This window comes from Suillus plorans (assembly GCF_016647745.1).
Source record: "Suillus plorans strain S12 chromosome Unknown HD556scaffold_24, whole genome shotgun sequence".
In the NCBI taxonomy this organism is placed as follows: Eukaryota; Fungi; Basidiomycota; class Agaricomycetes; order Boletales; family Suillaceae; genus Suillus; species Suillus plorans.
Window position 1 is genome coordinate 109955 of NW_024537408.1, and position 26935 is coordinate 136889.

At 48.2% G+C, this 26935-nt stretch overlaps 5 protein-coding genes across 5 annotated transcripts; 3 read left to right on the top strand and 2 right to left on the bottom strand.

The window, feature by feature from the left end:
• Positions 1-1980: 1980 nt before the first annotated feature.
• On the bottom strand, positions 1981-3392 carry HD556DRAFT_403317 (terpenoid synthase). The gene is made up of 6 exons (XM_041310512.1): positions 3169-3392; positions 3074-3112; positions 2841-3015; positions 2506-2788; positions 2190-2455; positions 1981-2131 (listed from the first exon to the last, which is right to left on the bottom strand). Exons 1-6 carry the CDS (start codon positions 3338-3340, stop codon positions 2026-2028), a joined length of 1041 nt encoding a protein of 346 aa, XP_041160833.1. The 5' UTR covers positions 3341-3392; the 3' UTR covers positions 1981-2025.
• A 3999-nt stretch (positions 3393-7391) lies between these two features.
• Positions 7392-11002, top strand: HD556DRAFT_1236250 (S-adenosyl-L-methionine-dependent methyltransferase; the record flags this gene model as incomplete). The annotated part of the gene is made up of 12 exons (XM_041297811.1): positions 7392-7751; positions 7862-7980; positions 8484-8636; positions 8698-8751; positions 8808-8859; positions 9508-9578; positions 9735-9829; positions 9896-10014; positions 10285-10390; positions 10486-10637; positions 10695-10811; positions 10868-11002. Coding segments are annotated over 12 exons (1533 nt in total), but the record flags the coding sequence as incomplete, so codon positions are not given.
• A 1768-nt stretch (positions 11003-12770) lies between these two features.
• HD556DRAFT_1431850 (uncharacterized protein) lies at positions 12771-13417 on the bottom strand (the record flags this gene model as incomplete). Its single annotated transcript, XM_041305055.1, has 2 exons — positions 12771-13296; positions 13371-13417. The coding sequence occupies 2 exons, from the start codon at positions 13415-13417 to the stop codon at positions 12771-12773; spliced, it is 573 nt and encodes a 190-aa protein (XP_041160835.1).
• Positions 13418-18733: 5316 nt separating this feature from the next.
• HD556DRAFT_1431851 (glycoside hydrolase family 61 protein J) lies at positions 18734-19866 on the top strand (the record flags this gene model as incomplete). Its single annotated transcript, XM_041305056.1, has 4 exons — positions 18734-19033; positions 19087-19234; positions 19283-19518; positions 19573-19866. 4 exons carry the CDS (start codon positions 18734-18736, stop codon positions 19864-19866), a joined length of 978 nt encoding a protein of 325 aa, XP_041160836.1.
• A 2468-nt stretch (positions 19867-22334) lies between these two features.
• Positions 22335-24560, top strand: HD556DRAFT_1367175 (uncharacterized protein). Its single transcript, XM_041302832.1, has 6 exons — positions 22335-22452; positions 22506-22599; positions 22649-22775; positions 22833-23537; positions 23591-24322; positions 24375-24560. Exons 3-6 carry the CDS (start codon positions 22680-22682, stop codon positions 24408-24410), a joined length of 1569 nt encoding a protein of 522 aa, XP_041160837.1. The 5' UTR covers positions 22335-22452; positions 22506-22599; positions 22649-22679; the 3' UTR covers positions 24411-24560.
• Positions 24561-26935: the final 2375 nt, after the last annotated feature.

A 26935-nucleotide genomic window follows, 5' to 3' on the forward strand; every position in this document is an offset into this window, starting at 1 on the left:
TTAGTCGCTTCCAGCTTGAACGTATTCCCTACTTTTTGAAAAAAAATCGAGTTTATTGCCCGTTGGGGTTGAGGACCCTATGATGGACATAGACCTATTCGCAAGGGGCTTACTCCCGCCTTCCCTGCATTCGCTTGGCTATATGACGGTTTTAAGACCAGGTTGGTCGAACCCGAGTTCTGGCGCAGTTTCTTGGGGAGCGGTTGTGATGACACACTTTGCTTCAGCATTCCTCAGGCTTGCCACAGCTCCGAGGACAAACGAAATAGGTGAGTGAAACCTGGTCTATCGATGCGAAAGTAGTCGTAATGTGCCGTGCGGACCTCCGATGGCGACCGCGTTTTGATATTATTGGACTATTTATCGTTATTTTAGCGCAGTGCGTACACACCCAGTCTTTAGTCTCCATTAGCATACTCGTAGGCTTGACTTTGGCAGTGAACAGGATGGAGATGTGGATGAAGGAGATAGGGCGGAAGAACTCGAGGCCCTCAGGCTCGTCAGGCTAGCTGTGGATACCGATGAAGTTTCTGGTGGAACTAAAAGACAAAAGGATGAGCTTTTCCGGTCAACGTTTGCCGTAATTGCTCTGGATACTGATGTTGAACAACAACGGCTTTAAGTCCTTTCACATACCTATAGTTGATATGACGACAGGCATCAGTTCACTGAGGACAAGGATGCACTACACCGAACCTGATCTACGTGCGCGTAAATTTGAGAGCTGGTTGAACTTGAAGATCCCGGCCATCCGCGTGTTGCGTGACGAGTTGAGTAAACCATCTGGAATGGGCTGCTTGCCAATGCAATCTCGTGATCTCGTTGGTCTGCTCAAGATTCGGATGGACCATGAAACAGGGCGTGCAAAGAAGGGAATTTGAACTGGATGTAATCAGCTTACTACTACAGTGTCAATTTCTGAGCGCCGTCGCCTTATTTGAGTTTCAGGCTGTCCTCGACATACTAGGATAGCCGGAAACTCCCAGAACAGCAAAACCATGCAATTGGATAGGGCCTGGAACGTGCCGCTCGCTGGACAGGAAGTGCTAGACAACTCCCAGAGATAGGGGATGTGACAAATGCAGCTTTGGCAGCAAAAAGAGTATATGTTTGCAAGAGGTGTGCGTTCGCGAAATCCAGCTCAGCTTTACATAAGCAAAAAAACCTTAATGCACAGCCACATGAAGTTACGTCGAACCCGAGACTCAGACGATATTTGAAAATTTGACCCGTCAACCTTAGATGAATTCACACTTTTGAGTGCATCTACGAATCCCGATATATCGCAGTTGTTGAAGGCGTCGTGGTTTCTTAATGTCTTACCGCTGGCAGTGCTGATGAACTTGCAGAGATAAAGAGCGAGAGATTCTTGCATGCGAACACAGCAGTCTTCCTTGCATATATCGTAACGCGCTCCTTCACGGTAGTGCTACCTGGGCATCTCATCTATTCGTCGTTAAACTTTCCTCTTCATTCACAGGCTCACAGTCATAACGGAAGTTCCTGTAGAGCGTCAATTTCCATTCCCCATCAGCCAGTTCCTTCAAATGCGTAGGCGGCCCCCCTAGGTGAAAACCGTGGAATAACGAAAGCAGTGATAATCCACAGTCGACGTTCGTTTCAAAAATAAATTCGATAATAGGAGAGAAATTCGCTCTGGTCGGGGGCTTGGTGTGTGAATGCTGTTACGATACCTTCAGCCCGATCGGATCCAGGGATCATCGATCAGGTCTAGGAAGCACTTGGGTTTTTTTGCTGATAATGCGACGTTCGCTTCAAGCTACAAGACACATAAATTCTATAACAGGAGAGAAATACGCTCTAGTGGGGGGCTTGGTGCGTGAGTACCGTTGTAATACATTTCTGCTATTTACAGTAGACGAAGGACATAACAAACGAACGGATTCGGAGAGGCAATATCATGAGACAACATAGGAACATGTAGACAAATGGCAGCTAACAGATGCATCTAGGGGAAATGGATTGAAACAAATACAAAAAAACCGCTACTGACCGCAGCGGCAATCAGTATGGTCCTTCGCCACCCAGGATGCCGGCTTTGCTGTGGACCTTTGGCCATAATTGGACGAGCCTACTTTCCTGTATCTCCGCAGCCATTGTGCCAAAATACCTGCAAAATAATTCATCGTAAATGACCATTCAATATATCATTAGGAAATTCTTAGGACCTTTGATCGTCGAAACTCCAGCAATAATTTGCTCGCACCCAGTTTCCTACTCCATCAAGGTACTCCTTGACTAGGATGTCGATGGAAGGGCCCCATGAAGGGATGTTCGCAAGACCATTGATAAACCTTGTCTTGAGTTTGGTGTGATAGGCGGCTGCCCAGCCCATCGCACTGCCTATGTCGAGGCCAAACTCTACCATGACAACGGTTATCAACGAATTATAGTCGGTCCCGTCCGCTTGTTCTTTATTGTACGAGACCATATCCTATTAAAATCATCAGCATACTCGAAACCAGGTCTTTAGTACAACTTTACATTGTCGACTGTAATCAAATCTGCAGCACATTCAAGCATATCCACGACGGCGGGATGGTGATACACTTCATCAGGGAGATTCATCTCCATTCCACATAGTGCGAACCAAGGTAACATGCCACCTGTCTCCCGTCGATATTTGAAATGGTCATCGATACCGAGACAATGTCCTTGTTCGCGGTCAATAGCTTCGACGGCTACTGCACGAAGGTATGTTGTAAAGCTATCAATGAAGCGGGGGTAACAAGTCGTGCTTATGGTCTGCATCGCACGAGCCGAACATCTACACAAAATTCAGAATCATGCTCAAACAAGCACCGGCAGAGGGTACTTACTGTCGCATCATTTCTCCAACGATGTACTCACCCTCTGGTCGTATCTTATAAGGATTGTGTAAGGCATCGATGACGATGTCTACTATTCCTTTGGCACCTGCTGCAGTGCTTCTATCGGTGACCTCGTCTACAACGAGTTGCACATCCAGTACTTCGCAACCGACTCGAAGATGTTCTACTCGGCAAGAATAAAGTCAAGGCTCAGTAGTGTGTGCCAGGGGTTGGATACTAACCTCCTGATACAGTGGGATGAGCCAGTGCTACCGCGTAAGCTATAAAACGATACGCGTCAACGATCTTCAGAGGTAACATCGTGAATAGCTCCAACCTAAATCATACTTGTCGAACGCTTTCAATAACTCTGGATCCAAAGTTTCGAAACTATGAAACCAAGCACCAGTTTCGATTTTCACAGCTTCGTAATGAGGGTTGACTGCGCGAGGCCATGGCCAGTTGGTCATGGTATCCGGGAGGTAAATCGTCTTTGGGCGAGCATACATGACCTCTTATTTCTGATGATCAGTAATAGAGCTTATGAGTTGTGGGGGGGGGGGGGGGGCTGAGGATAGATGGCATGTCACATAGCGTCTCTTTTATACAATGTGAGGACAGAAATTTGGCCCTACCTGCATTCCACCGCCGCCGATAAGTAAATTGATAAGTCTTTGACCTCCAAATATTGCAATTATGGAGAATGTTCTTGGTCGGTTCCATCTGGTCGGCAAACAATCATCCGTAACCAGTGGCGGTCTAAGGCGGCGACAGGTTTCGCCGGAGCTCGAGCCTGAGGCCTTGATGCTTTGAGTTTGACAATCCTAAAATGTTGTCATTTTTTTTAATCCTTATTTATTATCCGGCGGGGCCCCGAGGCCCTAGGTGCTATAGTAAACAATACCTACAATATTGTCGATGTCTTGTGAGACCCCCTGTTAACATGCTGTCCGGACTCGTGGTACCTACCTGATAACCCTTGTAGTTTTAAAACACATCCAGGCGAGTTGTATACATAAACTCGATGTGGACTGAGTTCGCTTCGAAATGACCAAATTCTTCTATCTGAAAATCCAAAATTCAGAAAAAATGCGGTCTATAGTAGTACTAGTAGGAGGCATACACAGTATAAGTTAGAGTCGACTCAGCTCCTTCAAGTTGCAATCACGAAACAATATGCGAGAAGCAGGGAATGGGTGTCTTTCTACACCATTTAGAATATGCGTTAGTAATCGAGCCTCGAGCTTTGTCGGCTCCATGCTAGTATTAGTAATCGGGATTCGCCGGTATATTCTGTGATCTGTCGGCAGATGTACGCCGCTGGTCAGTACTTGCTACATACATTGTTGACATTGTACAATATTCACTGGAGCGAGTTGTCTCACGCTAATCGATACTCTCCTCCGAAATATTGTTATATCTTGATCACCATCGATACTACGCGAATTAATAGAGGCTTCTTGACTTCTGTACCTCATGATCACTGTCCTCCGCGATCGACAAGTCGACAATCCCCGGACCACCTGAGCTAATCACTTACGAGTATGTAGTGCCTAAGCTCGGTTAGAAGCTCAAAAATGGCCCCCAATATTCTTATCAGTGGTCAGTAATACAGTCTTACAACGTCTTGGAGACCATAAACACTGTACGCTGCGAGTACTCAGTAGACAATAGACTTGCTTCCAGTGATGCGGCTTCACCTTCTGCATCCACTAAACCAGAGATATCTCAGTTTGAGACTGTCTTTGTTATAAATCTTGATATATATACATACGAAAACTGGACAGAAAATAATGGAAAAATGAATCTACTATACTGAGGTTGCGAGTGAACGGTACCGGCACACGTCAGTACAGGTAGGCTATGCGATCTTAGATCTAGTGAGAATGTTAACACTTACGCGGATCTTTCCTGAACACAACACGGTCTTAGTACAGTCACTGTATCACACCTAACAGGCTAATGGCGGACCAGACCATCCAGGAAGTTCGATTTTAGCTGGCTATAAGATTCACGCAGACCACCATACTTGTTGCTTGTGCCATTGTACTTTGGCAAGTCGATGACGTCCAGCGCCAGACACGACCGGGGTGTTGAACCTCCGAGGGGGTATTACCAATCATTTTTAGACATTTAGATAGCCGATAGGCTAAACCTCATAGTCTAAATCTGAACGCGGTGGTATGACTGTTTTTGGTACAGTCACTCAGACCTTTCTCGGTTCCTTCAATCCCTGAGCAAATAGGGTATCAACATTATTCGCACTCACAACTTAAAGACCCCAGACTCTTCCTTAGAAGTTCGGTTCCAACATTCAGGCATAAGGCTGCCCACGTGGTTCTTCCCCCGTCTCTTGTTGCCTCCTCATTACTTACCATGTTAATTTGTGTCTTGCTCGTTTTTTGTCATGAACAGTTTGAGGATTTGGATGAAAATACACGAATCTAGTTGGTGCACTGGTATGTAGGCTGGCGCCATTGACTTGGAGCTTCGAGTGTCGCAGCTGCGCACAACCACAAAGACCGCTCGTAGGTGTATCACAGTGTCAGAGTGTTATGTTGTAGCCTTAAAATACATTGACCAAGGCGCGGGTGGGCACAAGTGGGCAGATACGAAAAATCGACCGCTTGCAAAGAGGGTTGGAAAGATGAAGAGCGAGGGCGCAAAGGACATAATGATGGCAGCGCCAACAATTGACAGTGGGAATGACTCTAAAGATTAGGTGTTTGAGCACCGCAGTGAAAAGCACCTGGGTGTACACCGCGCGACACGTGTTTCTCGTTACAGTGCCATTGTAAAACGAGTCTGGAATAGCAATGGATAATCACAGGGAGATGTAGGATCACCAGTATTCGCCTGCGTCGCGAAGCCAAAGACACCAACCATGAGTGCCGGGATTACACCTTACTACTTATCGTTCGAGCATCACCGATGCGAAAGCGAAACCACGACACACTGATGCGGAAGTGGACACTCGACTCACTAGGTTGAGCAGACTCTGTTAGCGCCCCCGACCTGATATTACAAGGCGCAGAAGGTGAGTCACCTGGTGAAAACTTGATGCAAAGCAAACTATTCCTACTCACAACTGTCGAGCAGGCCAACCCCGTACAGCAGTCATTTATTGTTGCGCAACCCTCGAGCGCACCTTGACATGCGCAGATAGATGCAGCCAAAGCATCAATAACTGTGAGGAAGGAGAGATGCATTGTTTGTGTCTGGTAGTGTGAACTGCTGACGTGCTCGAATAGTCACTTTGAACTGGAGTGGACGGTAGAAAGATGACTTGCTTTTATACTGTCGCCACGCCACAGTTGATGTTCAGTATTGTAGACTTGGTAGAACGGATTGTTTGCCTTGCGTGTGATCCTGGGCGGCGGGCGTTTAGGCGGAACCTATCCCTTACATTTAGTACACTCGCTGAGTTGGTCCTGATCTGAACATCCTTCACTCATTTACTTGTACAGAGCTGGACACACAAAAGGGCGCACCTAGTAGGTCATGCTGTCGGTTACACTGCATTTCCTATTCAGCACTTCGAGCTTGAGGGCTCCGCTTGCGATGGAGCGGTTTTCAAGGATGATGACAATTTGGTGAGTCGATCATCTGTCTGCACGACCGGAGTTTAGGCAGAACCTATGACATTCGGTCATAGAAGAACAGATGCACGCACATGCGAACAGAAGCGCGCTCCTGCTGCGAAGGTTTAATGCTACTGAGGAGACGGCTTCCTTTACTGTCCAGTCGCTTCAGGCCTGAACGTATTCCCTACATTCACTTAGCCGTGTGACGGTTTTCAGGTGTGTTGGTAACCCGGTTAGTTCAAGAACTTGACTTCTGGGAGGGGGCGGTTGTGATGCCACATTTCGCTTTGGCATTCCTGAGCCTTCCGAGGGCAAACGAAACAGGTGAGTCTGGTCTATGAATATGAAAGTGGTCACAACGTGCTCCAATGGCAACCGTGGTTTGATATTATCTATGGTTCTTGGAGTACACCCAATCCCTAGTCCATACTCGTAGTTGAAGTTTTGTAGCTGTGGTGCTCTCCTATGAATACCGAATATCATTATCATCAAGCCTGAGTGTGCGCGGAAGGAAGAAGGTACGCCACCGGCAACGCCCGAAAGCTTGATGGTTCCATACGCTGCCCTTCTGACCTGCTTTTACCCATGTTCATACTGGATCGACGCGTCTTTCTTTTACGGTTCACTATATCGATGTCTACCCGATTTGCAGTTGGGATTTCTATATGGCTCTTCGCTTCTGTCTGATGATTGTCGAATGGAACGCATGTTGTGGGGTTCGCATTATCCTGAATATTTAATATGTCCTCAATTCGTAGCACAACAGGGCATATTTATCATTTTTAGATCTCCAGACTCGGACATATGGGTCCTGTATAGTTTGACGTGCGGCGAAGTATCACCTGGATTTCTTTTACTTTTCCTTTAGGTTCTCTACTTTGCACTCTCTTTCTCCCTGCACAACCGCTGACCCTGGTTTGATCCGCCGATGTCGCCAAACCCGACTTTTGCAACGCTACGGGCGCTGCATGCACTCATGGGCGATGCGCTCGACGATATACATCGCATTTTTTCAGATTCTTCCACCCCCCATTCCTCTCAATGCTCGTCACCGGCGTTTCCAGATTCTCCAGAGCCAGTGTCAGTACCCGCTACGCCCTTATCTTCTACCTTTAGCACACAGACCTCTTCCTATGGGACCCCACTCTCGCCGTTGTCCAACCTTCAGTACGATTATCCTTCCCCATCTCTTCCATATATATCGTCATCACCAGCGGAGAAACTCGCTGCCTGTCCAGCGGCAACCGCTGCTGCCACAAGAATTATTTCTGCTGCTGGCCAAATTACGAGCATTGTACAGAAACCATTTCTGTTCATGTCCGACGCGAGCATGGTGGTAAGTTTGTCTGTTTTTCGTTCTCCTTTCAATTCGATCACCTTTGTCGTTCATTCATCATTTCTTGTGTCGTTATGTACCACGTCATTTCTGATACTTGCAACTTCCAGTACACTGTTCCAGCATGCCTGCGTCTTATCGAACATCTACACATCGTCGAAATCCTTCGCGATGTAGAGGACGAACGACAGCGGCTTCTTTTAGAACTTCGTATCATCGCGGAGCTCCAGTCCCAGAGCGAGCCCGTCACGGTTGACCAAGCTGCCTTGACTAACGGATCGAATGGCCCTAATCATAACTCTGTCAAGGGCCTTGCGTCATGCTCAAGCCTTACTCGGGGTACGTGCCTTATTTTCCTCCCTTGGTCGCATGGTGTACTGATCGCCGTCTCTGTGATTCAATTTCGATTTTTCTATGCATCACTTGCCCCTGTGATTTCATATCGCCCTTCTCCCGCGCCTGTCATACCTGTCACGTGATAAAATTGACCAGACGCACCGACAAAGGCGGAGGAAAAGGCACTCCATCTGGAGGGTGTACATGTCAAAGACATCTCACGCATCATCACCGAACGCATGGGCGGCCTTCGTTGCGTGGATTCCGTTCGCTTAGGTAGGTCTGTTCTTCAGTCGTTCGATGTTAAGTGTCGTCTGGCTATTCGGATGTTCTGAGCTTCTGAACTCTTTGTTACTTCAAATTCGTGCCGCCCCTTCATTTTACTCACTGGTCAAGCGAATCGGCTAACAACTCCTCGGCCTTAGCCCACCCCCTGCGCTTGCTTTCAACGCATCACATTCTGCGTGAAACAGCTCCAGATACTTTCGCACTAACGCGTGTCGCAAGCCTGCTCGATAGCGGCAAGAGCGTGGCAGATGTCTTTGCAAAGTATGTTGTCGAGTTCTATTCTGTTCCCTCGCCTGTGCCACAAATTTACATCCATCAATAGTCCTGAAAAAAAATATGAAGACACCTCTGGCATCGCTGCTTTCGTCGGATTATGGTGCGTTTTTCTTTTGTATAACTGGAAATGTAGGTTTCTAAAGTGAAGATGCGCAGCACTGATGAACTGTTCAAGACAGCTGCATACCTAACGGAGGCGTTTACAGGTGTTCAACTTCCTTTAGCTCCTCCAGGGAGCGCTCCCACAAGGTCTGCAGATGGCAATGAAGTGCATATATCCGCTCTCAGTACCCAAAATACACTGGACAATGCAAATATATCCGGCTTTCCGGCTGATGAGGCGCATATATGCAGCCCTCTAGTACAACCTCAGCCTTTACGCGCCCAATCGTTCACTAGCCTCCATTCAGGGCATCCGACTACTACTTTGTCTACGCAGACACATCCCCATCTCTTAGAAGCTTCGACGCTCACACATGCGCTCAATACAGTGGCAGAATCAACCATGTCTCCTCGTTTATGGGATGCAACCATGCCTGCGCCCATCGCTGGACCACCTTTGGACCTCGGCTCCGGTATTCTGTCTCCCAAACGCGACACAACGCGACACACAGAAGCTTCGTCTATAAGAACAGCTTTCAAACTTCCCCCGCCAGCCCCGCACCCTTCACCGCTACACAACACGATCTACAGCAAAAGCGACGTTCCGAACACCCCTTCTGCGCTCCTTGTCAAATGCGCGTCTTTAGTGTCAACGCTTACGCTTGCATCTACGAATTCGGCTGTGGTATCTGAAGGAAGGCCACTGAGTAGTAATGTGGGCTTGTGTACTGACTCGGATAGAAGGAGCGCTGAGTCGGGACTTGATCCTGAGCCCCTTCCAGCATTCAATCTCGCGTTCAACACGCCTGTTCCATTTTTCGAGTGGTTAGAGGACGGTGGATTGGATGCACTGGGTAGGAACGGCGGTGGTGCAGGATGTTTACCAGCAAGGGTTGTTGGGAATATCGTGTCGGCTGAAGATGAGGGTGCACAGCCTCACACCGGACATGTGAGGAATATAAGCACATTATCTGCACGCAGCGGTCGCGAACCGGGTAAGTCTTTCCGCCTTGAGCGCTTCTCGCAGGCGATGATTGGTACGAGTGGGTGGGAGGCTCCTGGAGCTATTCTAACTGGTATGTCGCTGTTCATTTTACCTGTACGTTTGTACAGTCGCGTAATTCTGACACTTGTGGCTCCAGCTTTCGACTGGCTTTCCCTCCCACGAGGTTCGACGATAGTAGACGTTGGAGGGGGAATCGGAAGCACGACGATGATCCTTGCACGGGCGTTTGGAGGGAGCCCCAGACGGCGGGAAAGTGTGAGCAGTGACGAAGCTGAAGTTACCGTAGAAAACAACAGCTTCGTCCCCCAACGGTCTTGCAACGACTCGACTCCGCATAAATCACGGAGTAATCTCAAGTCCTTTGCCTCGCGAGGCGATCTCAAGTCGCATACCTCTCGCGCCGATCTCAAGTCTACCAATCTCAAATCTGCACATTCTCATGCTGATTTGAGGATTCAGTCCTCTCAGGGCGAGCTCAGTGCGCGACAGCCAACAGTCCCTTCTTGCGAGGACCAGGACATGCAGTTCCGCTTCATTGTCCAGGACCGTCCGGTCGTCATCGGACTCGGACTTGATGCATGGCGTGCGCAGTGTCCAGAGATGCTGGAGAGTGGACAGGTGATGTTCTATGGTGAGCACTCCGTCCAAATGCTTAACGTACCTTTCTCATGACGCATTCGAAAGACCACGATTTCTTCCTCCCACAACCTCCGCTTCCCTTATCAGACTTCAATCGGCATCCCGCAGTCTACATACTCCGCGTTGTCCTACATGACTGGCCTGACGCCCGTGCACGTCATGTGCTGCTCAACTTGCGGCTTGCAAGCAACCCAGAGACGAGGCTTATCATTGCGGATCATATCCTCCCATTAGCATGCGTTGATGAGGGCGTCCGTAGCGCAAAGCACGAATATCAGAAATCCGACGGCGGAAAGTGGACGCTCGACTCTGTTCTAGCGCACCTTGAAGGCGCACATGGCACTCTAGCGCCTGCGCCCCTGCTTCCGAACTTGGGCAAAGCAAGTGCAACCCCCTTTTCCATGGATATTGTGGTACATGCTATGATATATTGTTGTCTCTGCCAAGGTTTACTGACTGAACTGCGTAGATGCACATAACTTTCAACGGCAAGGAGCGCACGCTACGGGAGCTTTGTGCGCTAGCTCTGTCGTCTGGCTGGCGCATCGCACGCGTGACATACTCAAAAGGTTCCCATTTCGGGCATCTTGTTTGCGAGCCTGTAGACATACCTGAGGATGCTTTCAACATCCTCCCTGGACGGCCAATCTCGGATCCTGCGATAGATTTATCGTTTGAATGTGCCGAGCCCTCAGAAGACGACGAACATGAGGGCCCGCAGACCGCCCAGGAGATGTATGCCAATAAACTGCCATCGTCGCTCGGGCCGAGGCCTATCTCGACGACAATCCTACCACTTTTGCCATCTCCTATCCTCGAGCGCTCGTCATCGCGTTGTGGAACGCCGACATTTGGATCTCGTGTGTTCCTCCCTCGTCCAGACGAGATCCCGTCTGGCAAGTCTAAATCTTACAGCCTTGGTAGAAGATGGCTCAAGGCAAGAGGCCTTGGCGTACGTAGCGTGGTTGAGAAGCAAAAGCGACGTGAAGAAGGCGCTCGAAAAGCCGATGAACACGATGACCAAAGCGGTCAATACGGATCTCCACAGCACTCACGCGTCTGGTGGAAAAGGGCGCCACCCACTTCTCCTGTAGCAGAAGAGCGAGCTGGTGATACATCGACACCTCGCAGTCCACTTCGCCTTCGCAGAGGTACGATGACAACTCCAGAGCTTTCACCACCATTACCGTTGCAGAGCCCGCGCATTCCGACACAGTATAATTTCCCTGCGCATCGTACGACGCCTAGTGTGCAGTCCAACTTCCAAAGTGACGGAAGTTCAAGTGCCCCGCGATCGAGGAGGCCGAGTGTAGTGAGTCTCACTCGCAAGCTCAACTTCTCCCCTTTTGCGCGGAGACAGAGCATAGTAGACGGTGGAGCACAAAGGAGCAGTGACACGAGCGCGAGTCCGCAGTCAACAACGTTTGATACCGCATATGTCCGGTCTTCAAACCAGGAGAAGAAGCTGAAACATCAGCCGAGTTCACCGATGATGCAGAAACACCATCCTGATGATCGCGAACACAGCATCAGACATCATCCTAGTGCACCTCACCTGAAGGGTCGGTCTACTCGCGCTGAAGAGCCTCCGCCCTTGCCTACGACTCCAAAAATTGTACGGGATGATGCATCCTGCAGTGCTCCTCGCAAGTCCAATCTCATGAGCTCCCCGATCTTCAGTGGAAGCAAGTCTAGTCTGTCCACGACGACCTCGCGTCAACGGAGTCGTTCGATTTTGTCAAGTACTCCTGCTTTGATACGCGCACCTAGTACGCTTACAGATCCCGCAAGCCCAAAGTCAAAACGTCAGCCGAGTACACCGAAACTTCCCCGGAGGCTCAGTATACCTATGCTCCGCCGCAAGCGTAGTCAAAGTCTGACTGCTGAGAGGGATACCTGAACCGGTGGTGGAGTGAGCCTGGTAACTTACCTTTCGTTTATAGTTCTTTTCTTGCCATCTCGTCGAATGCTGTGTTTTGCACATATTACAGTGATTGCCTCTCTTTTCATGCATTTATGTAGACGACCTCGTTGCATCACAAGGCCCGATGTTTGATATTATGCTTATTACTGTTGTCTACTTCTCATGGAGTTAATAATTTTGAGATTTCACTGTGGGGTTTCGACCGATAATTGTATTATTAGATCGTGCTAAGCAGATCTGTGGTGACGTCCTCCATTGTAATAATCAAGGTAATAAGCGTAGAAATTGCATGTTGAACTGCATATGTTTTCTTGAGAACAAATAAAAGCTCTAGCATACAGACTACTCTATTGCATAATACATAAACGGAAGTCCCCCGTCCTTTGAGCCTTGCAATTGGGAAGTGCATAGATGTGTAAATTCAAGCGAGACAATTCGGTCAGTACTATTACTTGCAGGCGTAATCGAACGTTGTTCCACAACGACAAACCATATGATTACAGCCAGCGATCTTCTCTATCAAATGGGAGCATCCTGGGCATCTTGCCCAGCCTGATGCTTGAGCGATATCAAGCACTTGTTGCGTTGCTGCATCAATAACGCAGTTGTGATTCCCAACCCCTTCGTACTTTGTACGGCATTTTCCACACGTACGGGTGGAACAACTTGGGGCTGGGCAATCGTACACTTTTCGTGACGACTTTTGGTGGAGCGCACCAAGAAAGCGATTGCAGGATGGCGATGAGCAATACACCCGATGCATCGTTTTCTTCTCTCGACCTTTGAGCCGAAAGTCTGCAATTAAAGCTTGACTGACGTAGCGTCGTACTTTTGTGAAGGGTATGTTTCTGTGACAGCATCGTGGTGGATACAGGGAGTCGTCACGGACTGAGGACTGGAAGAGGTGGGTAATGCAAGCAAGGTCGAAGACGTGCCCGCATGGAACTGGGATTGCGGCGCCATCTATGGGATCTCTGCATATGATACAAATGGCCCTAACACCTGTCAGTTTACACAGTTTATCCTCGTTCGTCTCAGGTAGACTCACGGTTCCTTCGAGGTAGCATCGACCTTCTTGATCGATTGTCTTGGCATGTTGTTTTTCAAGTGCTGGAAGCCTACTCGGGTTGCCAAAGGATGTTTAGTAGCCAGAGGAGACCCCCTTCGTATCGAAAAGGATCGACAAAGCTGTCACGGTAGGAGAAAGAGCAACGGAAAGGGATGCTCAGCGTTTTATGCCTCGTTGCCTCCGCATGCTCTCGATCACCCCTAAATGATCGCGAATAACGAAACCAAGATAAGGATCAGGGTCTTAGCGCTCAGCCAACACGTTCATAGTACAGGAGAGCTTACGTGGCTGTGCTGTGATAATGTATAATAGGCAAGTCCCCACCAGCCTTTCGACTCTCATACTCCACCATCCAGCCGCGCACCACCATGAGGACCAGGGGAATCCCGCTGAACATCACCAGTCCTGCTAATTCTATCTAAAATTGGGCGGTGTGACATGGGTCAGCGTTCGCCGCGGGCTTTTTTACCGTCAGGCAGAAAAGTCAACACCGCGAACATTCCCATGAACGTAGCCTTCTGCGTGGAACTCTGGGGTGAAATTGGTGATGGCTTTCTCCAGTGGTTAATGCTCCGGGACAGACCTCTTGCTCAGGCATCGAACAAGCGTACTTTGGGCGAGTACCATGATAACGTTCTTTGTCGAGTCGCGCCGTTGACGATTTTCCCGTAGAAATTCAAATTTTACCTAAGACGCCGAGTCTCATTAAGTGTTTACCTAATCGATATAATCCGTGGTTACGGATCTTTGGGTTGGACTGCGCACGAATAGAGACAAACTGCAAGGGAAACCCTAAGCTGAACCTTTAAGTGGGATGCGGCAGCTCTATCTATCCGGGGCCGACTACAACATGCGTTAGAACAGTTCGTCAGGTCTACTGCACTAACCAGGATTCCAACCTACTGTGCCAGTATGGTGGATGTTCGGTTACACTTCGACTTACCGCGAAGCCCTCAATACCCGATCAGTGTTTGGTTCGAGCTTTGTCATTTACTCGATTTCATTTCATATATACCCACGCAAGTTCAATCTATCGTGAGTCACAGCTACTTAAAAACCTTCAACTGCGGGCAGGCCTTTTGACACTCAATGATTAGACTTAGCCTCTTGAAAAAATTGTCGTTCACAATGGGGACTCAAATATTCCCGTGGTCAAGCGCATATGATCGACAGCATTGGGCGTGCTATCGAGCGTGTCTGACAATGGTTCCCGAAACAAGGCTCATACTCACAATGAGTTTAACACTAATCGAACGTTTTCAGAGACTTGATACTGCGGTACATCATCCTGATAGAGTTCAGCGTCGGAAGAGTCGGAAGCTTAAATACCGCATTTTCCAGACTGGGTCTTCATCACATCTGGGTTTTCGACCAGCATGTCAAGTGGCGTTACTTTCAGCTATTCCTACATGTCAGTATCGAGCCTTTCTCGGGGGTGGATTCTCCGGCTTGAGATCGGTGGGCTAACCATAATCCGCACTTGATCTCTAGCTGGTATTGTGACACATCCCTAACGATAATATATCAATGTTGCCTCGACCTGTTCATCATCCTCGCTATTGTAATCAACAACCTCAATCTCAATCTAGAATCGTTATCCCTTGTCTGACCTACTCAATATCATCAAATTTCCCTCGAGCACTTCAGCGTGTCGTCTACATCACGAGGCTCGGTCGAGAGCGGAGGTATCCATGCGAAGGATACTTCGAGATTATGTGCAGTCTCAACAGTACTTCCAACCTTTTCACGTGTGTGCATATGAGCATGTCGACGGCAGGCAGACTTTCCCGTCTCCATGACTTTTACGACGCTGTGTTGTCGAAGGTTTGCACAAATTCTGCTGAGAGTTTCAGATGTGTTCAGTCACAGTAACGGCAGGTCATGATGCAATGATCGTAAATAATCGAACAGATTCCTTCGAAATCTGTGCCATCAGACACCAATATCAATTCTGCCAAATCGATCAGAATCGTGCTCATTAGTATACGCAGGATATGAAAGGTCGTGGTCGTCCTGTTATACTATAGTGTTCCTTATCCATGATCGTGAGAATGTGAGTTATACTTGAATCCGACATTGCCTCGACCCATTTCTTGATCAGCAGCAGCATCCTACGCATTGTTCGGTCAACAACAACATCAATCCAAAAGCTGAACCACTCGACTCACGTCTGTGAGCAGAGTCCGTTAGGGCCCCCGAGATGATGTTACAAGGCGCAAAAGGTGACCCATCACGTGAAAACTCGATGCAAAGCAAACTACTACTCAGTACTCAGTACTCAACTCCCATGCAGGTCAAGCCTCTACGTTTGTTTTGCAACTCTGGTACGCAATTTTGCATTATGCATGACAGACATGATAGATGCCGTACTGATACTTTCTTTGCTCAGTCCGTTATCTGCGTCCGAGGACTGATCACAACGTGTATATTTTACACATACTGTATCTTACCGGTGGCAAAAACCCCACTACACGTGCACCGAGATCCGTCGTACACCAAGCCAAGAGTTGTCGAACCAAGATCCTTTTTGTTCACTTTTGCCTTCGTTCTTCCTTTGCACAAAGTGTGTGAGTAGAGACTGAAAAATAACTGAGCGAGTTGAGTGTCCTGTCAAGATTCATCATTAAACTCAAAGCATTATGAAATGAGCGAAATGGAGGAGGCGGGTTCTGCCTAAACACCAGCTGCCCAGGATCACACGCAATGCAAACCTGTTCTGCCAAGTCCACTGAGCGTCAACTGTCGCGACAGCATGAAGCAAGTCACCATCCACCCTATCTCAAAGAGACTATTCGAGTGTCCCAGCAGTTCATACCACTACACACAAACACAATGTGTTTCTTCCTCGCCGTTATTGTTGCTTTGGCGGAATCTATCACGTACGTCAATGCATGTCAAGGTTCGCTCCAGAGTTGTGAAACAACAAGTGACTGCTATGAAGGTTATGGCTTGATCTGCGTGAGTAGGAGCAGTTTGCTCTGCATCGACTTTGCCTCACCTTTTGCGACTCATAACAAAGTCTGCTACACAAGCAACACACTGGTGAGCCAAATGTCTACTGTCGCATTAGTGTTGTTGTTGATCGAAGACGGCGCTGATTGAGAAATGGCAAGAGTCGATATCGAGCTGAAGTAAATATTTCGAGCGAATGAAGTGTTTGCGTACTTTTTACTCTCTTAGTGTGAGCAGAGCCCATGGGTCGACCATAAATCAAACGCCGTCCATTGGTCGTTCGTATCGTTTTCTGTATACGTCCTGTCCAACCGTGGAGTGGGAGCTCAACAAGGTCTTGGATATAAATCATTAGTTTCTCCGCCTCAGAATAGACCTTTCAAGATCTAAAATTATACCGCGCCAACCATCAACGTGCCAGATCTTGGGCGATCTCTCTAAAGTTGAAAGAATCGAGGGCAATATCATCGAATCGGAGGCTCAGCTTAGGCTTTGCGTACTTTTTGGTCTGTGTAAACAAAAACCGCAGGGGCCGGCCACAAATCAATCGTACTTCAGCTAAGAGAAGCGCACCTAATCAGATCAACTGTCCACCTTTTCGCTGTCTATGACGCGCTCACTTGACAAGCCACACAGCCGTTCATCCTGCCTTGTCTGAGAGTCTAACTTAACCATCGAGTTGATCCTTGCAGCTTGACAAAACCTGGAATACAAACCATCATCTTCTCCGACTAGATTGAGATTTTTCAGGATATGAAATTATATCAGTACCAACCATCAGAACTTGGTCGATCACTCACTATCCATTAATCCAAGAACATCTCCGTGCTGGTCATTTCGACATGAAAGACATGCTGACGGTCAGTCCAACAATCGAGGCGAAGTGCGTCGCACATGATGTATGATGTCGCGGCGAATAAATCGACTGACGTAATGGTATGCGCTTTACACAACTCACAGCTCTCAGTTTGAGGGAGTATCCAACGTGCAAGCTAAACATAGCGTACGAACTAGACGGTACGGAGGCTATGTGGAGCATGCATTCTAGTCGAACGGCAGGTGCTGCCGGCCCAACCAAATGATAGTGTCTTTGGGTTACAAGACCGTGGATCAATAGTGGGCGTTCCTAGCGGGGATGTCTTCAAACGATGTCCGCTTGGTGGGAAATGTAGACCTAGGCGTGTATGGGGATGACGCGGTGATTGATGAACATGGCTCACGGGTTTGAACGATTCGTTGGTCATTCTTCGATCTAAAAACAATTTATGTTGCGAAACGTTTTATCAAGGGATTATTAAAGTATCGACATACCAGCTTGAGCACGACACAGGAATATCTTATCGTCACAAAAAGGTTATGCAGGTCGTGCGATAACGAGTCCGATAGACACTTCTGAGGCGCGCAACTGCACCGCATATATTTTTTTTACAGGCGGCTGGAAGACGATGCCATGACCTGCCCACGTTTGTCGTATATCATCGCCATTTCGATAGCAACGTTCCTGTAAGTCCGTTTTCGCCTGCAACATGTGCTGGCCTGTACCACTCCTGTACCTCGAAATGGACCAGCATGTGAGGAACGTTTGGGGAAGCTGTTGGGAACCTCGGAATGCTGGATGAGAGCTGCAGCGCTGAAAGTTCCATTATGTAGTGATCGTGAGAAATTATTATGGAACGTTGCATTGTCACACGGCACACCCACCATGATGCCTATCGATCGATCTTCTACCCAATTCACTGCTGAAAGAACTGACTGCACTCGACCCAAAGTTCAAACGACCGGGTTGTTGACATTGGTAGACTCGAACACACAACTTTTCCTGATGGATCCGCTGAATGGCTGGGTTTCTTGATCAAAGTTTACTCAGGTGATACCCTAGTCGGAGGGTTTTCGAGTCTGAGAAGTTAACGCCACGACTGAACCACGCCAACGGAGCGCTGAGAAGCACGACTTGATCCGATGACTTGAAAAAACGGAACTTGTGTAACGCATATGCTCCACCTGCAACATGTGGCATGTGCTTTGATTGATGAGGCGGAAGCGAGGAACACGCAGAAGGGGCAAACATCAGAAACCATAATGAACTTGACGGCACAATGGTAAGCAATCTTACATTTTGTTGCATCATTGTTTTGATTCAGCCCATTCAGGGCTATAAAAAGACTGTTGCAACGCATTTTCTTATAGTTCCTCACCAGTGGTCTGGTACCGAAAGCTCTATTGTCTGTGCACAGCGATTGGGACAATCGCCTGTTTTGATCTATTCAACCCAATTCTTATTTGAACTCTCGTTGAGCGAGTTTGTAAACGTCTATCATTTTCTTCTCTCCCCGCCGTTCCTCGCATCTCTTCTTTTTTTCCCGACACCCTATATGCTTCGCTCATCCACGATGCTTCGAAGACTTGCCCAACTCCTCCCTGCCCTCGCCATCTCCACTCTCGTCTCAGCTCATGGTTATGTACAGCAGGTGACGATCGACGGCACCGTCTACAAGGGCAATAACTTAAATGTGGAAACCCCTGCCCCTTCTATCATCCGTCTTGTCAGTACGAACAGTCCCGTTAAGGGTGCCCAAAACCCGTACATCAACTGTGGGCAAGACGCTCAGTTCGCTTCCCTGGCAGGAAATGCGAACCCTGGCTCCCAGCTCGAGATTCTATGGGTCGGCGGAACAGATGGGTCATCCAACGTACGTGACTTCACACATGATGCATAGATTGACAAGTGATAATCAATCTGCAGTGGCCCCATAACACAGGCCCACTGATGCACTACATGACCAAGTGCGATGGCTCTTGCTCAACGTACAACTCGACGAACTCCGAGTGGTTCAAGATCTCTGAACTTGGTCTCGAGGCGGACGGCAATACCTGGTATCAAGCAAACTTGAGTCAGTACTGTTCATACTTTGCTTTACTTGTACTCATGTATTCCGCAGATTCTCGAGCTCCTGCGAACGTGACGATCCCGAGCACTCTCGCACCCGGAAATTATTTGCTTCGCTCGGAGATTATCTCCCTCCAACTTGCAATGTCTTCAGGAGGCGCTGAGTTTTACCCTGCGTGCATTCAACTTCAAGTCGGCGGTTCTCAAACTCAGGGCCCGACGTCGAGCGAGGAGTGCTCATTCCCTGGTTGTTACAGTGATGACGATGCCGGTATTCTAACACCAGACGTGAGCTATTTTATCGTTTAATTTTCTTCGAACATAGCACTAATGATCGCGCAGATCTACAACCCTCCCATTCAGTACACGTTCCCCGGCCCTCCTGTCGCAAGCTTCGTGGACGCCGGGTCAAGCTCTGCTGCGCCTTCTTCCGCCGGCTCTGTATCGGGTTCCTCAGCAGGGACTACATCAACCTTTGCCAACGGCCCTTCCTCCACCATTATCGCATCAGCCACTCCAAGTCCAACGGTGACAGGGCAGTGCATGCTTAGTGGCCGTTCCGTCAACGAGGGTGTTGTCAAGCGAGACAGCAGGAACAAGCGGACGCACAAACGGAGACTTGTCCGTTCGCACTAAATGCGAATATTAACTGGCGAGGGTGGGCTTGACGTCCCCCTCCCTCATGGTTATCATATAACAAGGTTTGACACCTCGTGGCACTGCGTGCTGCATCACGATATCACTGATTCGGTTATCCACGTACATACACAATCATTTTTAACTCACTCACTCACGTTCACTCTCACTTCGGCTCCTTTGGAGCGAGCCACTCTCTGTTGCATGTTCGTTCTGCCTTGTGGATACCTTATCTATCTGTATTTTTGGGTGCCCGTCTAGAATGGGTCTTATCCATGCGTAGCCATGGTTAACATGACATGCATGTTGTTACTATAGCTGCACCGGGTGTACATAATGCTTGATGCAATGCAACTGACTATATCTGTAACACAGTGGTTGATGCATCCACTTGAATGCGTGTGCCACCTGTTCGCTCGCGTCGTAGTAGGAGGTATCTTCCATTATTTCGGGGACCACGTGTTCCCGGGTCGGCCGTGCCTCGGCTTAGCACTTACCGCTCGTGGCTCGATGTGCCAAATGGTTTATCGATGGTTGCCTGGCGTACGGTACACATGCCCAAGTTATCTATATGCCAAACAGCCGTGGGAAATCTGAAACGCCTGGTGCCCCACCTCGAACCTAGTCTTTCATCACCGAGTTTTTCTTATGAGTTCTCCGGTGAAACCTTATGCTGGTTCCATATAGAACTTCAGTGCCGCTATGACCCACCGAGGGCACTCCCGCACAACATATCAACAGAATCTCTTTGGTCACATCGAATATCGATCAAGCAAACCCATTAAAGCTTACGAAAAATGGTCCATTACCAATATCGACACCATCATCAAACCGATAGAAACGATCATCAGGGCGAGCCTTGATTTGGCTGAATTTCGCCAAAGTGTACAGGACGGCGCCGATGAAAAATATTTATACTCACCATTGGTGAGTACCCGTTTCTTCAGGCTAGCTTTCGTTCGTATTATAACATATCACAGCAGATATGACAGGATATAAACGAACACACGACAGGTTGGCTCCCTTGCTTGAAGGACATTCGTCCTACCAGCTCGAGTATCCCTCCTTCCTAGTTGGCATGGGTGCAGCTGGTTATACGCGTCTGTGGAGGACTAAGGGTTCCCCCCATATGGTCTTCATTGTCTTTACTAAGTCGCGGTACAGCTACGTGGCGAGCCGTATGGGCTGAGAACAAGTCAAAGAAGAACGAAGTCGTAAGTTTGAAAACCTTATGGAGGTCGCGAACTCGGGAAAGCGAATCCAATGCTTATGGACATATCAAGTTACCTTTACCAGGCATCGCTGAACTCAGTCTTGGGGATGATGTCTACATTCCTTTAGGAAGGGAGACCCATACTCGTGTTACGGTCGGCACCCTCCGTTTTCTCATTCTCGTGACACTGGCGTTCCCGATGATCCCGTCTTCCATCGTCTCGCGTTGACGACTGTGGGACGACCTTTGTGCGACGCTGACACAACAAAAAGATTTCATTTTAGGGTCTCTCGCTGCACTCAGAGGTTCGTCATCATTCAGTTAGCGCGTTGATTAGCTTCCTAAATCATCGCATTTTCAGGACATCAAAGACTCGCGGAGCAAGGTGTTCTTCATCGAGATATGAACTCAGGTAATATCTTTGTCGGTGGTCCGGATTGTGCTGAAGGCTGCTCGCAGATTTTGAACTTGCCTCGGTGGCGCAGCCAGACCCCAGAGACTGAAACCGTAGTCTCATTGCATCCGCCCTCTCTCGCCGCGTGCCAGTTGAACACTAGAAGTGTCTTTCTGGAGGAAACCGTTCCGTCGGTACTGCTTTGTTGTGGCTGAAGAACTTCCATCCATGATGCTTCTTCCGGACAAGAAGAAAATTCGACCGGCTCAAAAACGCGGGGTGCACCATGACCTGGAATCATTCTTGTCCTCTTCTATTAGAAATGAAACATGCTCTGGAGCGCCGACTCTGGCACCAGAATCCAGGCAAAGAATCTCAGATCCAAGAACGTTACCGTACTTTGTTCGGCGGCCATACTATTCTGCTAATGCGACAAGGACGGTCCTGCTTTCTCGATGAAAGCAACCTCTCTGTATATCTTTTAGATGTCCTGGACTTGCCAACGGCGCAGCTACTTTATAGCTGTTAGAGGCTTTTGAAAATCCAACGGTTCTCCAACTTTCCTACTTAGCAATGAACGTAGAGAATCGATCAGAAGATGCAATGGGAGAGTGGCTCACAGGAACTAAAGGTGATCACTTATGCGCAGTTGTACACAATATATGACGTAGCGGTCAGCAAGCTTTCAAGAATTGACGTTTTAACTAAGATGATCAACGAATTGTGTACTTTGATTTCGTCGTCAAAGAATAGAGACTTTGTACGTACGGCATACACCATTGCGAGCCGAGTTTACATAAGGTACCTCCTTTTTGTAGCGGCAACAGTTGCAGTCACCTTTGAACTTGACTCTGCTTTGGTCAGTTACTAAGTCTTCATTGTTTAGGACGTCCTCACAACCTCAAATCAATAGAGCTACCTTGTCGTTCCTTTGACTATTTCATGGCACTGCTACAATTCTTTCTGCCACGATGTCTTTGTCCGTCCGTTTCTTAGTCGCATCTGAAAGCATTTAAGCAGTAAGCAAAACAGCCTGAGTGGTTTCGACACCCCACTACGTACACGTTCTTCAGCTAAGTCAGACTATTACTCGCAATCGTGCTCGGTGTTGACAACACAAACTCTAGTAAGTTCTTCGTTTTACAATCGCTGATAATGTTGACATCAAGTCTCAGCGTATCAAACGGTAGACCAAGCTGAGAAAGAATGAAGCCCGAAGCAGAGTTACTGTCTCTTCCTTCAGAACTAATATTGCATATTCTAAGCTTTCTTCCTTGGCAAGACATTATACGTTGTACATCCGTAAGCTACTATCAAAACACTGATCGGTGTTCTCTGGTACTGATGATCGTCTGGCAGCTTTGCAAGGCCCTTCGCGAGATATATTTGTTGTCCTCCGAGCTTCAGTATATCACCGAACTGGGTGGCCAACAACTGCTCCCTGTTCTCAATGGTTCTCTTCCTGTTTCAGAGCGCCTACAACTCCTGAGGGACAAAGCCCGCGCATGGTCCAAGTTCGACGTTCACTCTTCTGAATCAATCTTTATCCCAGTACAATTCCGTAGACGAACGAAGGTGTCTGTCGTTAATGGTCATGCCTGCTTCTGGAAGCCGACTATGCACTCGGGCAAGATCTTTCCGATAGTACCCAGGCCCTTACAACAAACTATCGAGCGCGATTTCTCTCCAGATTCGCTTTGCTCAATTCCCACACAGAGACAAAGCGACTTTGACGTTTTGAATGTTTTGATGGACCCAGTGCAAAACCTACTCGCCATTGTCTATGTCACGGTCGTTAGAAATGGTGGCCTGGTGTATGACGAGGCGTACTATATTGACCTTGTAGCCCTGGATGGAGACTGTACCCACCCTCAAGCTGCTGGACGGACTCTGTTTCTCTCTGACTTGCCAAAACGCAAGAACTTTGTTACGAAGAGTACGAAAATCGAAGGATTTGGGAGGCATATCGCTTTACGACTGTTCGACGATCAGCTGCGTATCCCTTCATTTACGTCCAGATGGTGGTTGCAGATTTGGGACTGGCAACACTCAACAACGTCCAAGGTGAGCTTTGATCATCATTAGTTGATATACTTGACGGTTGATACTTGATTTAGTGCATCCTCAGCGGCCCAATAGTAGATCCAGATTTCAACGAGATCGACGTTTGCTTCCTCGGAAACGACAGATTTTTGGTTGTCAACGACGATTTGAAGCTCTATTCGATCGAGGACATGTCTCATCCACCGCGATTCCTGGCTCGCTTCTTGTTGCCCGCATCAGTGGTGAATTTACGATGCTTGACTCCGACGAATGATATCGCACGTAGCCCACACCCTTCGCAAGCAACATGGATCTCGGATCCTAAACATCGACTGATCTCTCTTGTCACGTGGAATTCAGAGCTTTACTTCATCATTTCTACTAGGATTTTTTTCGAGGCTGACTTCGTTGACTCGGAAAGGACGAAAATACCATGGGAGTCTTGGGGTCCTCCAAACGCTCATGTTGTCCCGCACCGATTTTCATGCAAACTTAGCGTTAGCGGGAGTCGAGCTTTGTATGCATTCGCGTCCGGCGTAGAATTGAATGACGGCTTGATCGCAACAGAGTACAGGATATATCTTATGGACTTCAGTCCGTCGGCTGTGAAGCGCCACCACGAGCAAGGCCTAGGAAGAATGGTGAACAAGCCATCTAAAGTAGAAAACGTCAAGACGGGTGAATGCATCACGACATCCATGCCCTATGTCGAGGTCGTGTCTCACAAAACGTTCAGTCATGGCGAGTTTGTTGAGATGTGGCTCGATAGAGACCGACTTTATTTGCTGAAGAACCATTTTGATATCGTAAGATCATCTTTTCTTCTGATGAAGTGCGACGTACTCATTGTTTATCCAGGATAAAATAGATCAGTTTGAAGTCATCGAGTTTTGAATCGTGCAGCTAGTAGATCGTTGACTTTCAAGCTGTTTAGACGACTTGTGAGAGCTCTCAATAATATTACTTACCACTCGCATTTTCCTCCCACACTAATAGTAGCACCATGAATTTGAATATGTCCTGCTCTTGCTGAACGATGTCCTTGTGAGATTAGTTACGACTTCAAGTACTCGGCTTGAAGCTCTCGTAGAACTCTACCTTCTGGGGTCGATGCGGGATTATTTTGATCCAGAATCAGGTCGAGGCTGGCGCGTCCTGACTCAGTTGGAGTGTGGAGGACGTAATGTCTGAACAGATGGATGTGATGAGAGATGGGATTTGAGACGCGAATCGCGTCGCTAACGCCATATCTCACCACAACACTAATAGATGCCGAACGAACAGAGAGTCAGCTCAAGAAGAAGCGTAAGACGAGTCCCAAGGGTTCCGGTGGCTGAGATGGAAGCTGTGTCAGATTTGAGATTATAGAGACGATCGATCGAACATCGCTGTTTTCGGGCAACTCCGACTCCGACGTCGAACACAGATTTGAAAACAGCGCCTTGAAAACTATGTATCACTTTGAACATCCTCACTATAAATAAATCACTAGGACTTCCACCGTCAATAGCTAGACAACCCGTAAACGAATGAAGACACGGTTGTTCCTTCAACTTCCTGGCATTTCGCGGAGTCACATAGCGCCTGCTCCAAGCCTGCCCAATGCTTAGCGCTGGTCAACACAGTAGCAAATAAGCATCGCCTCCAGGCTTGCGATCAAGGGTATGGCCTGACATCGTATTTAAACGACGTTGCTACTCACTCTTCTCGTTCAATGCCAACTTCGCCCACAGTGATCTTTAATCATTCGCCATGAGCAACAGCAGCCAATTAACGGACTCAAGCCCAGTTCCTCCGGACACCACAGCAGTTGCTCGCGGAAGCTCGGTATGTTGCTCATGTGGATCACTTGTCCATCACACTCTCAAACACTGACTCTGATGTCCCATTTGTTCAGGTCCAACCGCCAAACAAAGTTCATCGTTTTCTGAGGAAGGTCAAGGATGGTGTAACGAAGAAGATTCCTGTAAGTCGAGCAACCAAGTTGTATTGGGATCAGACTGAGATCATACAGAAGCGCTCGAAGAATTTGCGTAGCCGCGACCCCGTTCAGGTAGGTGACATTCCGACGTCTGTTCTCTATCTAACTTCTACTGGCTACACCGGGCTCAGGATACTTCTGCTGCTGTGCAACAAGTCCCCGATCCCCAATCTGTGAACGAGGCACTTCAGGATGCCGGTCATGGTGCAGATAAGATGAACCAAATTTGGGGACATGCGAGACCCGTATTATCCGCAGGCAAAAAGGGACCAGCAGCACTCGATGATGTAGACAGTATAGAGACCACTTATCTTCAACCCCTCAAGATATTCGACACCGTGATCGGGACGATAGCAGAGGTATGTCTCTCTTCCTCTTTAGATCTAGACTAACAACGTCCTGCAGATGCACCCGTATGCAAAGATGGCATTGGGCGTGCTTTCTTGCGCATCAAAAGTACATTTTTCTTGCCCTTATTCGTATTTCCTGCTCACTTGTTCTGCACGCAGATAATTCTTGCTCAAGCGGATCGCGACGAAGCGGTACTCGACCTCTACAAGAAGTTGGGTCAAGTGTATGGCTTCATAACGCAAGACGACACGCTTCTCAAGATTTCGTCAATGAAGGACATCTTGGGACAGATCTCTCGGCAGACCCTAGAATGCGCCAATTTCATCAGGGATTATTCAGACAAGAAAAGCTTTTGTGAGTCTCCCACAAGTCGTTACACTTTGCAGATTTTCAATCGTATCATAGGGAAGAGACTCGGAAAGAACGTCATCTCGGAAACAAACGATACGATAAAACGGTATAACGATGTGTTGGATGCGCTCATGCAAAATTTCCGTGACCAAGTTACTCACGACGTAGCGATCTACATTCACCATACAAGTAAGGATTCGGACGTGCTTCTGATTCGACGTCCATTCATACTTCTACAGGCGAAATACTGGAATTCAATGGTATGGCTTATGCGGACTCCGCAGGACTAGATACTACGAAGCAATGCCAACCAGGGACACGCAAGGACATTCTCTCCGACATCATGGAATGGATCAACGACAGCAGAGAAGATGTTCCACGGGTGTTATGGCTATCCGGACCTGCCGGAACGGGTAAATCAGCCATTGCTCACACGATCGCCAACTCGTTCATCGGAGTGGGCGGACTTGGTTCTTGTTACTGCTTTGACCAAAACGAAAAAGATCGCCATAAAAAGGTCTTCACCACTATCGCGCGCGACCTGGCTGACCGTCATCCGGAAATGAGACGAGCGTTAGCGGATGCAGTCAAGAACCAGACTGCGCTCAAGACTACATCGGATGTCGTACAGCAGTGGCAGAAGCTTCTTATAGAACCGTTAGGGAAGCTTTCTGAATCACCCGTGGGGCCTGTCGTGATCGTTATCGACGCACTGGACGAAAGTGGCGAGGCAGTG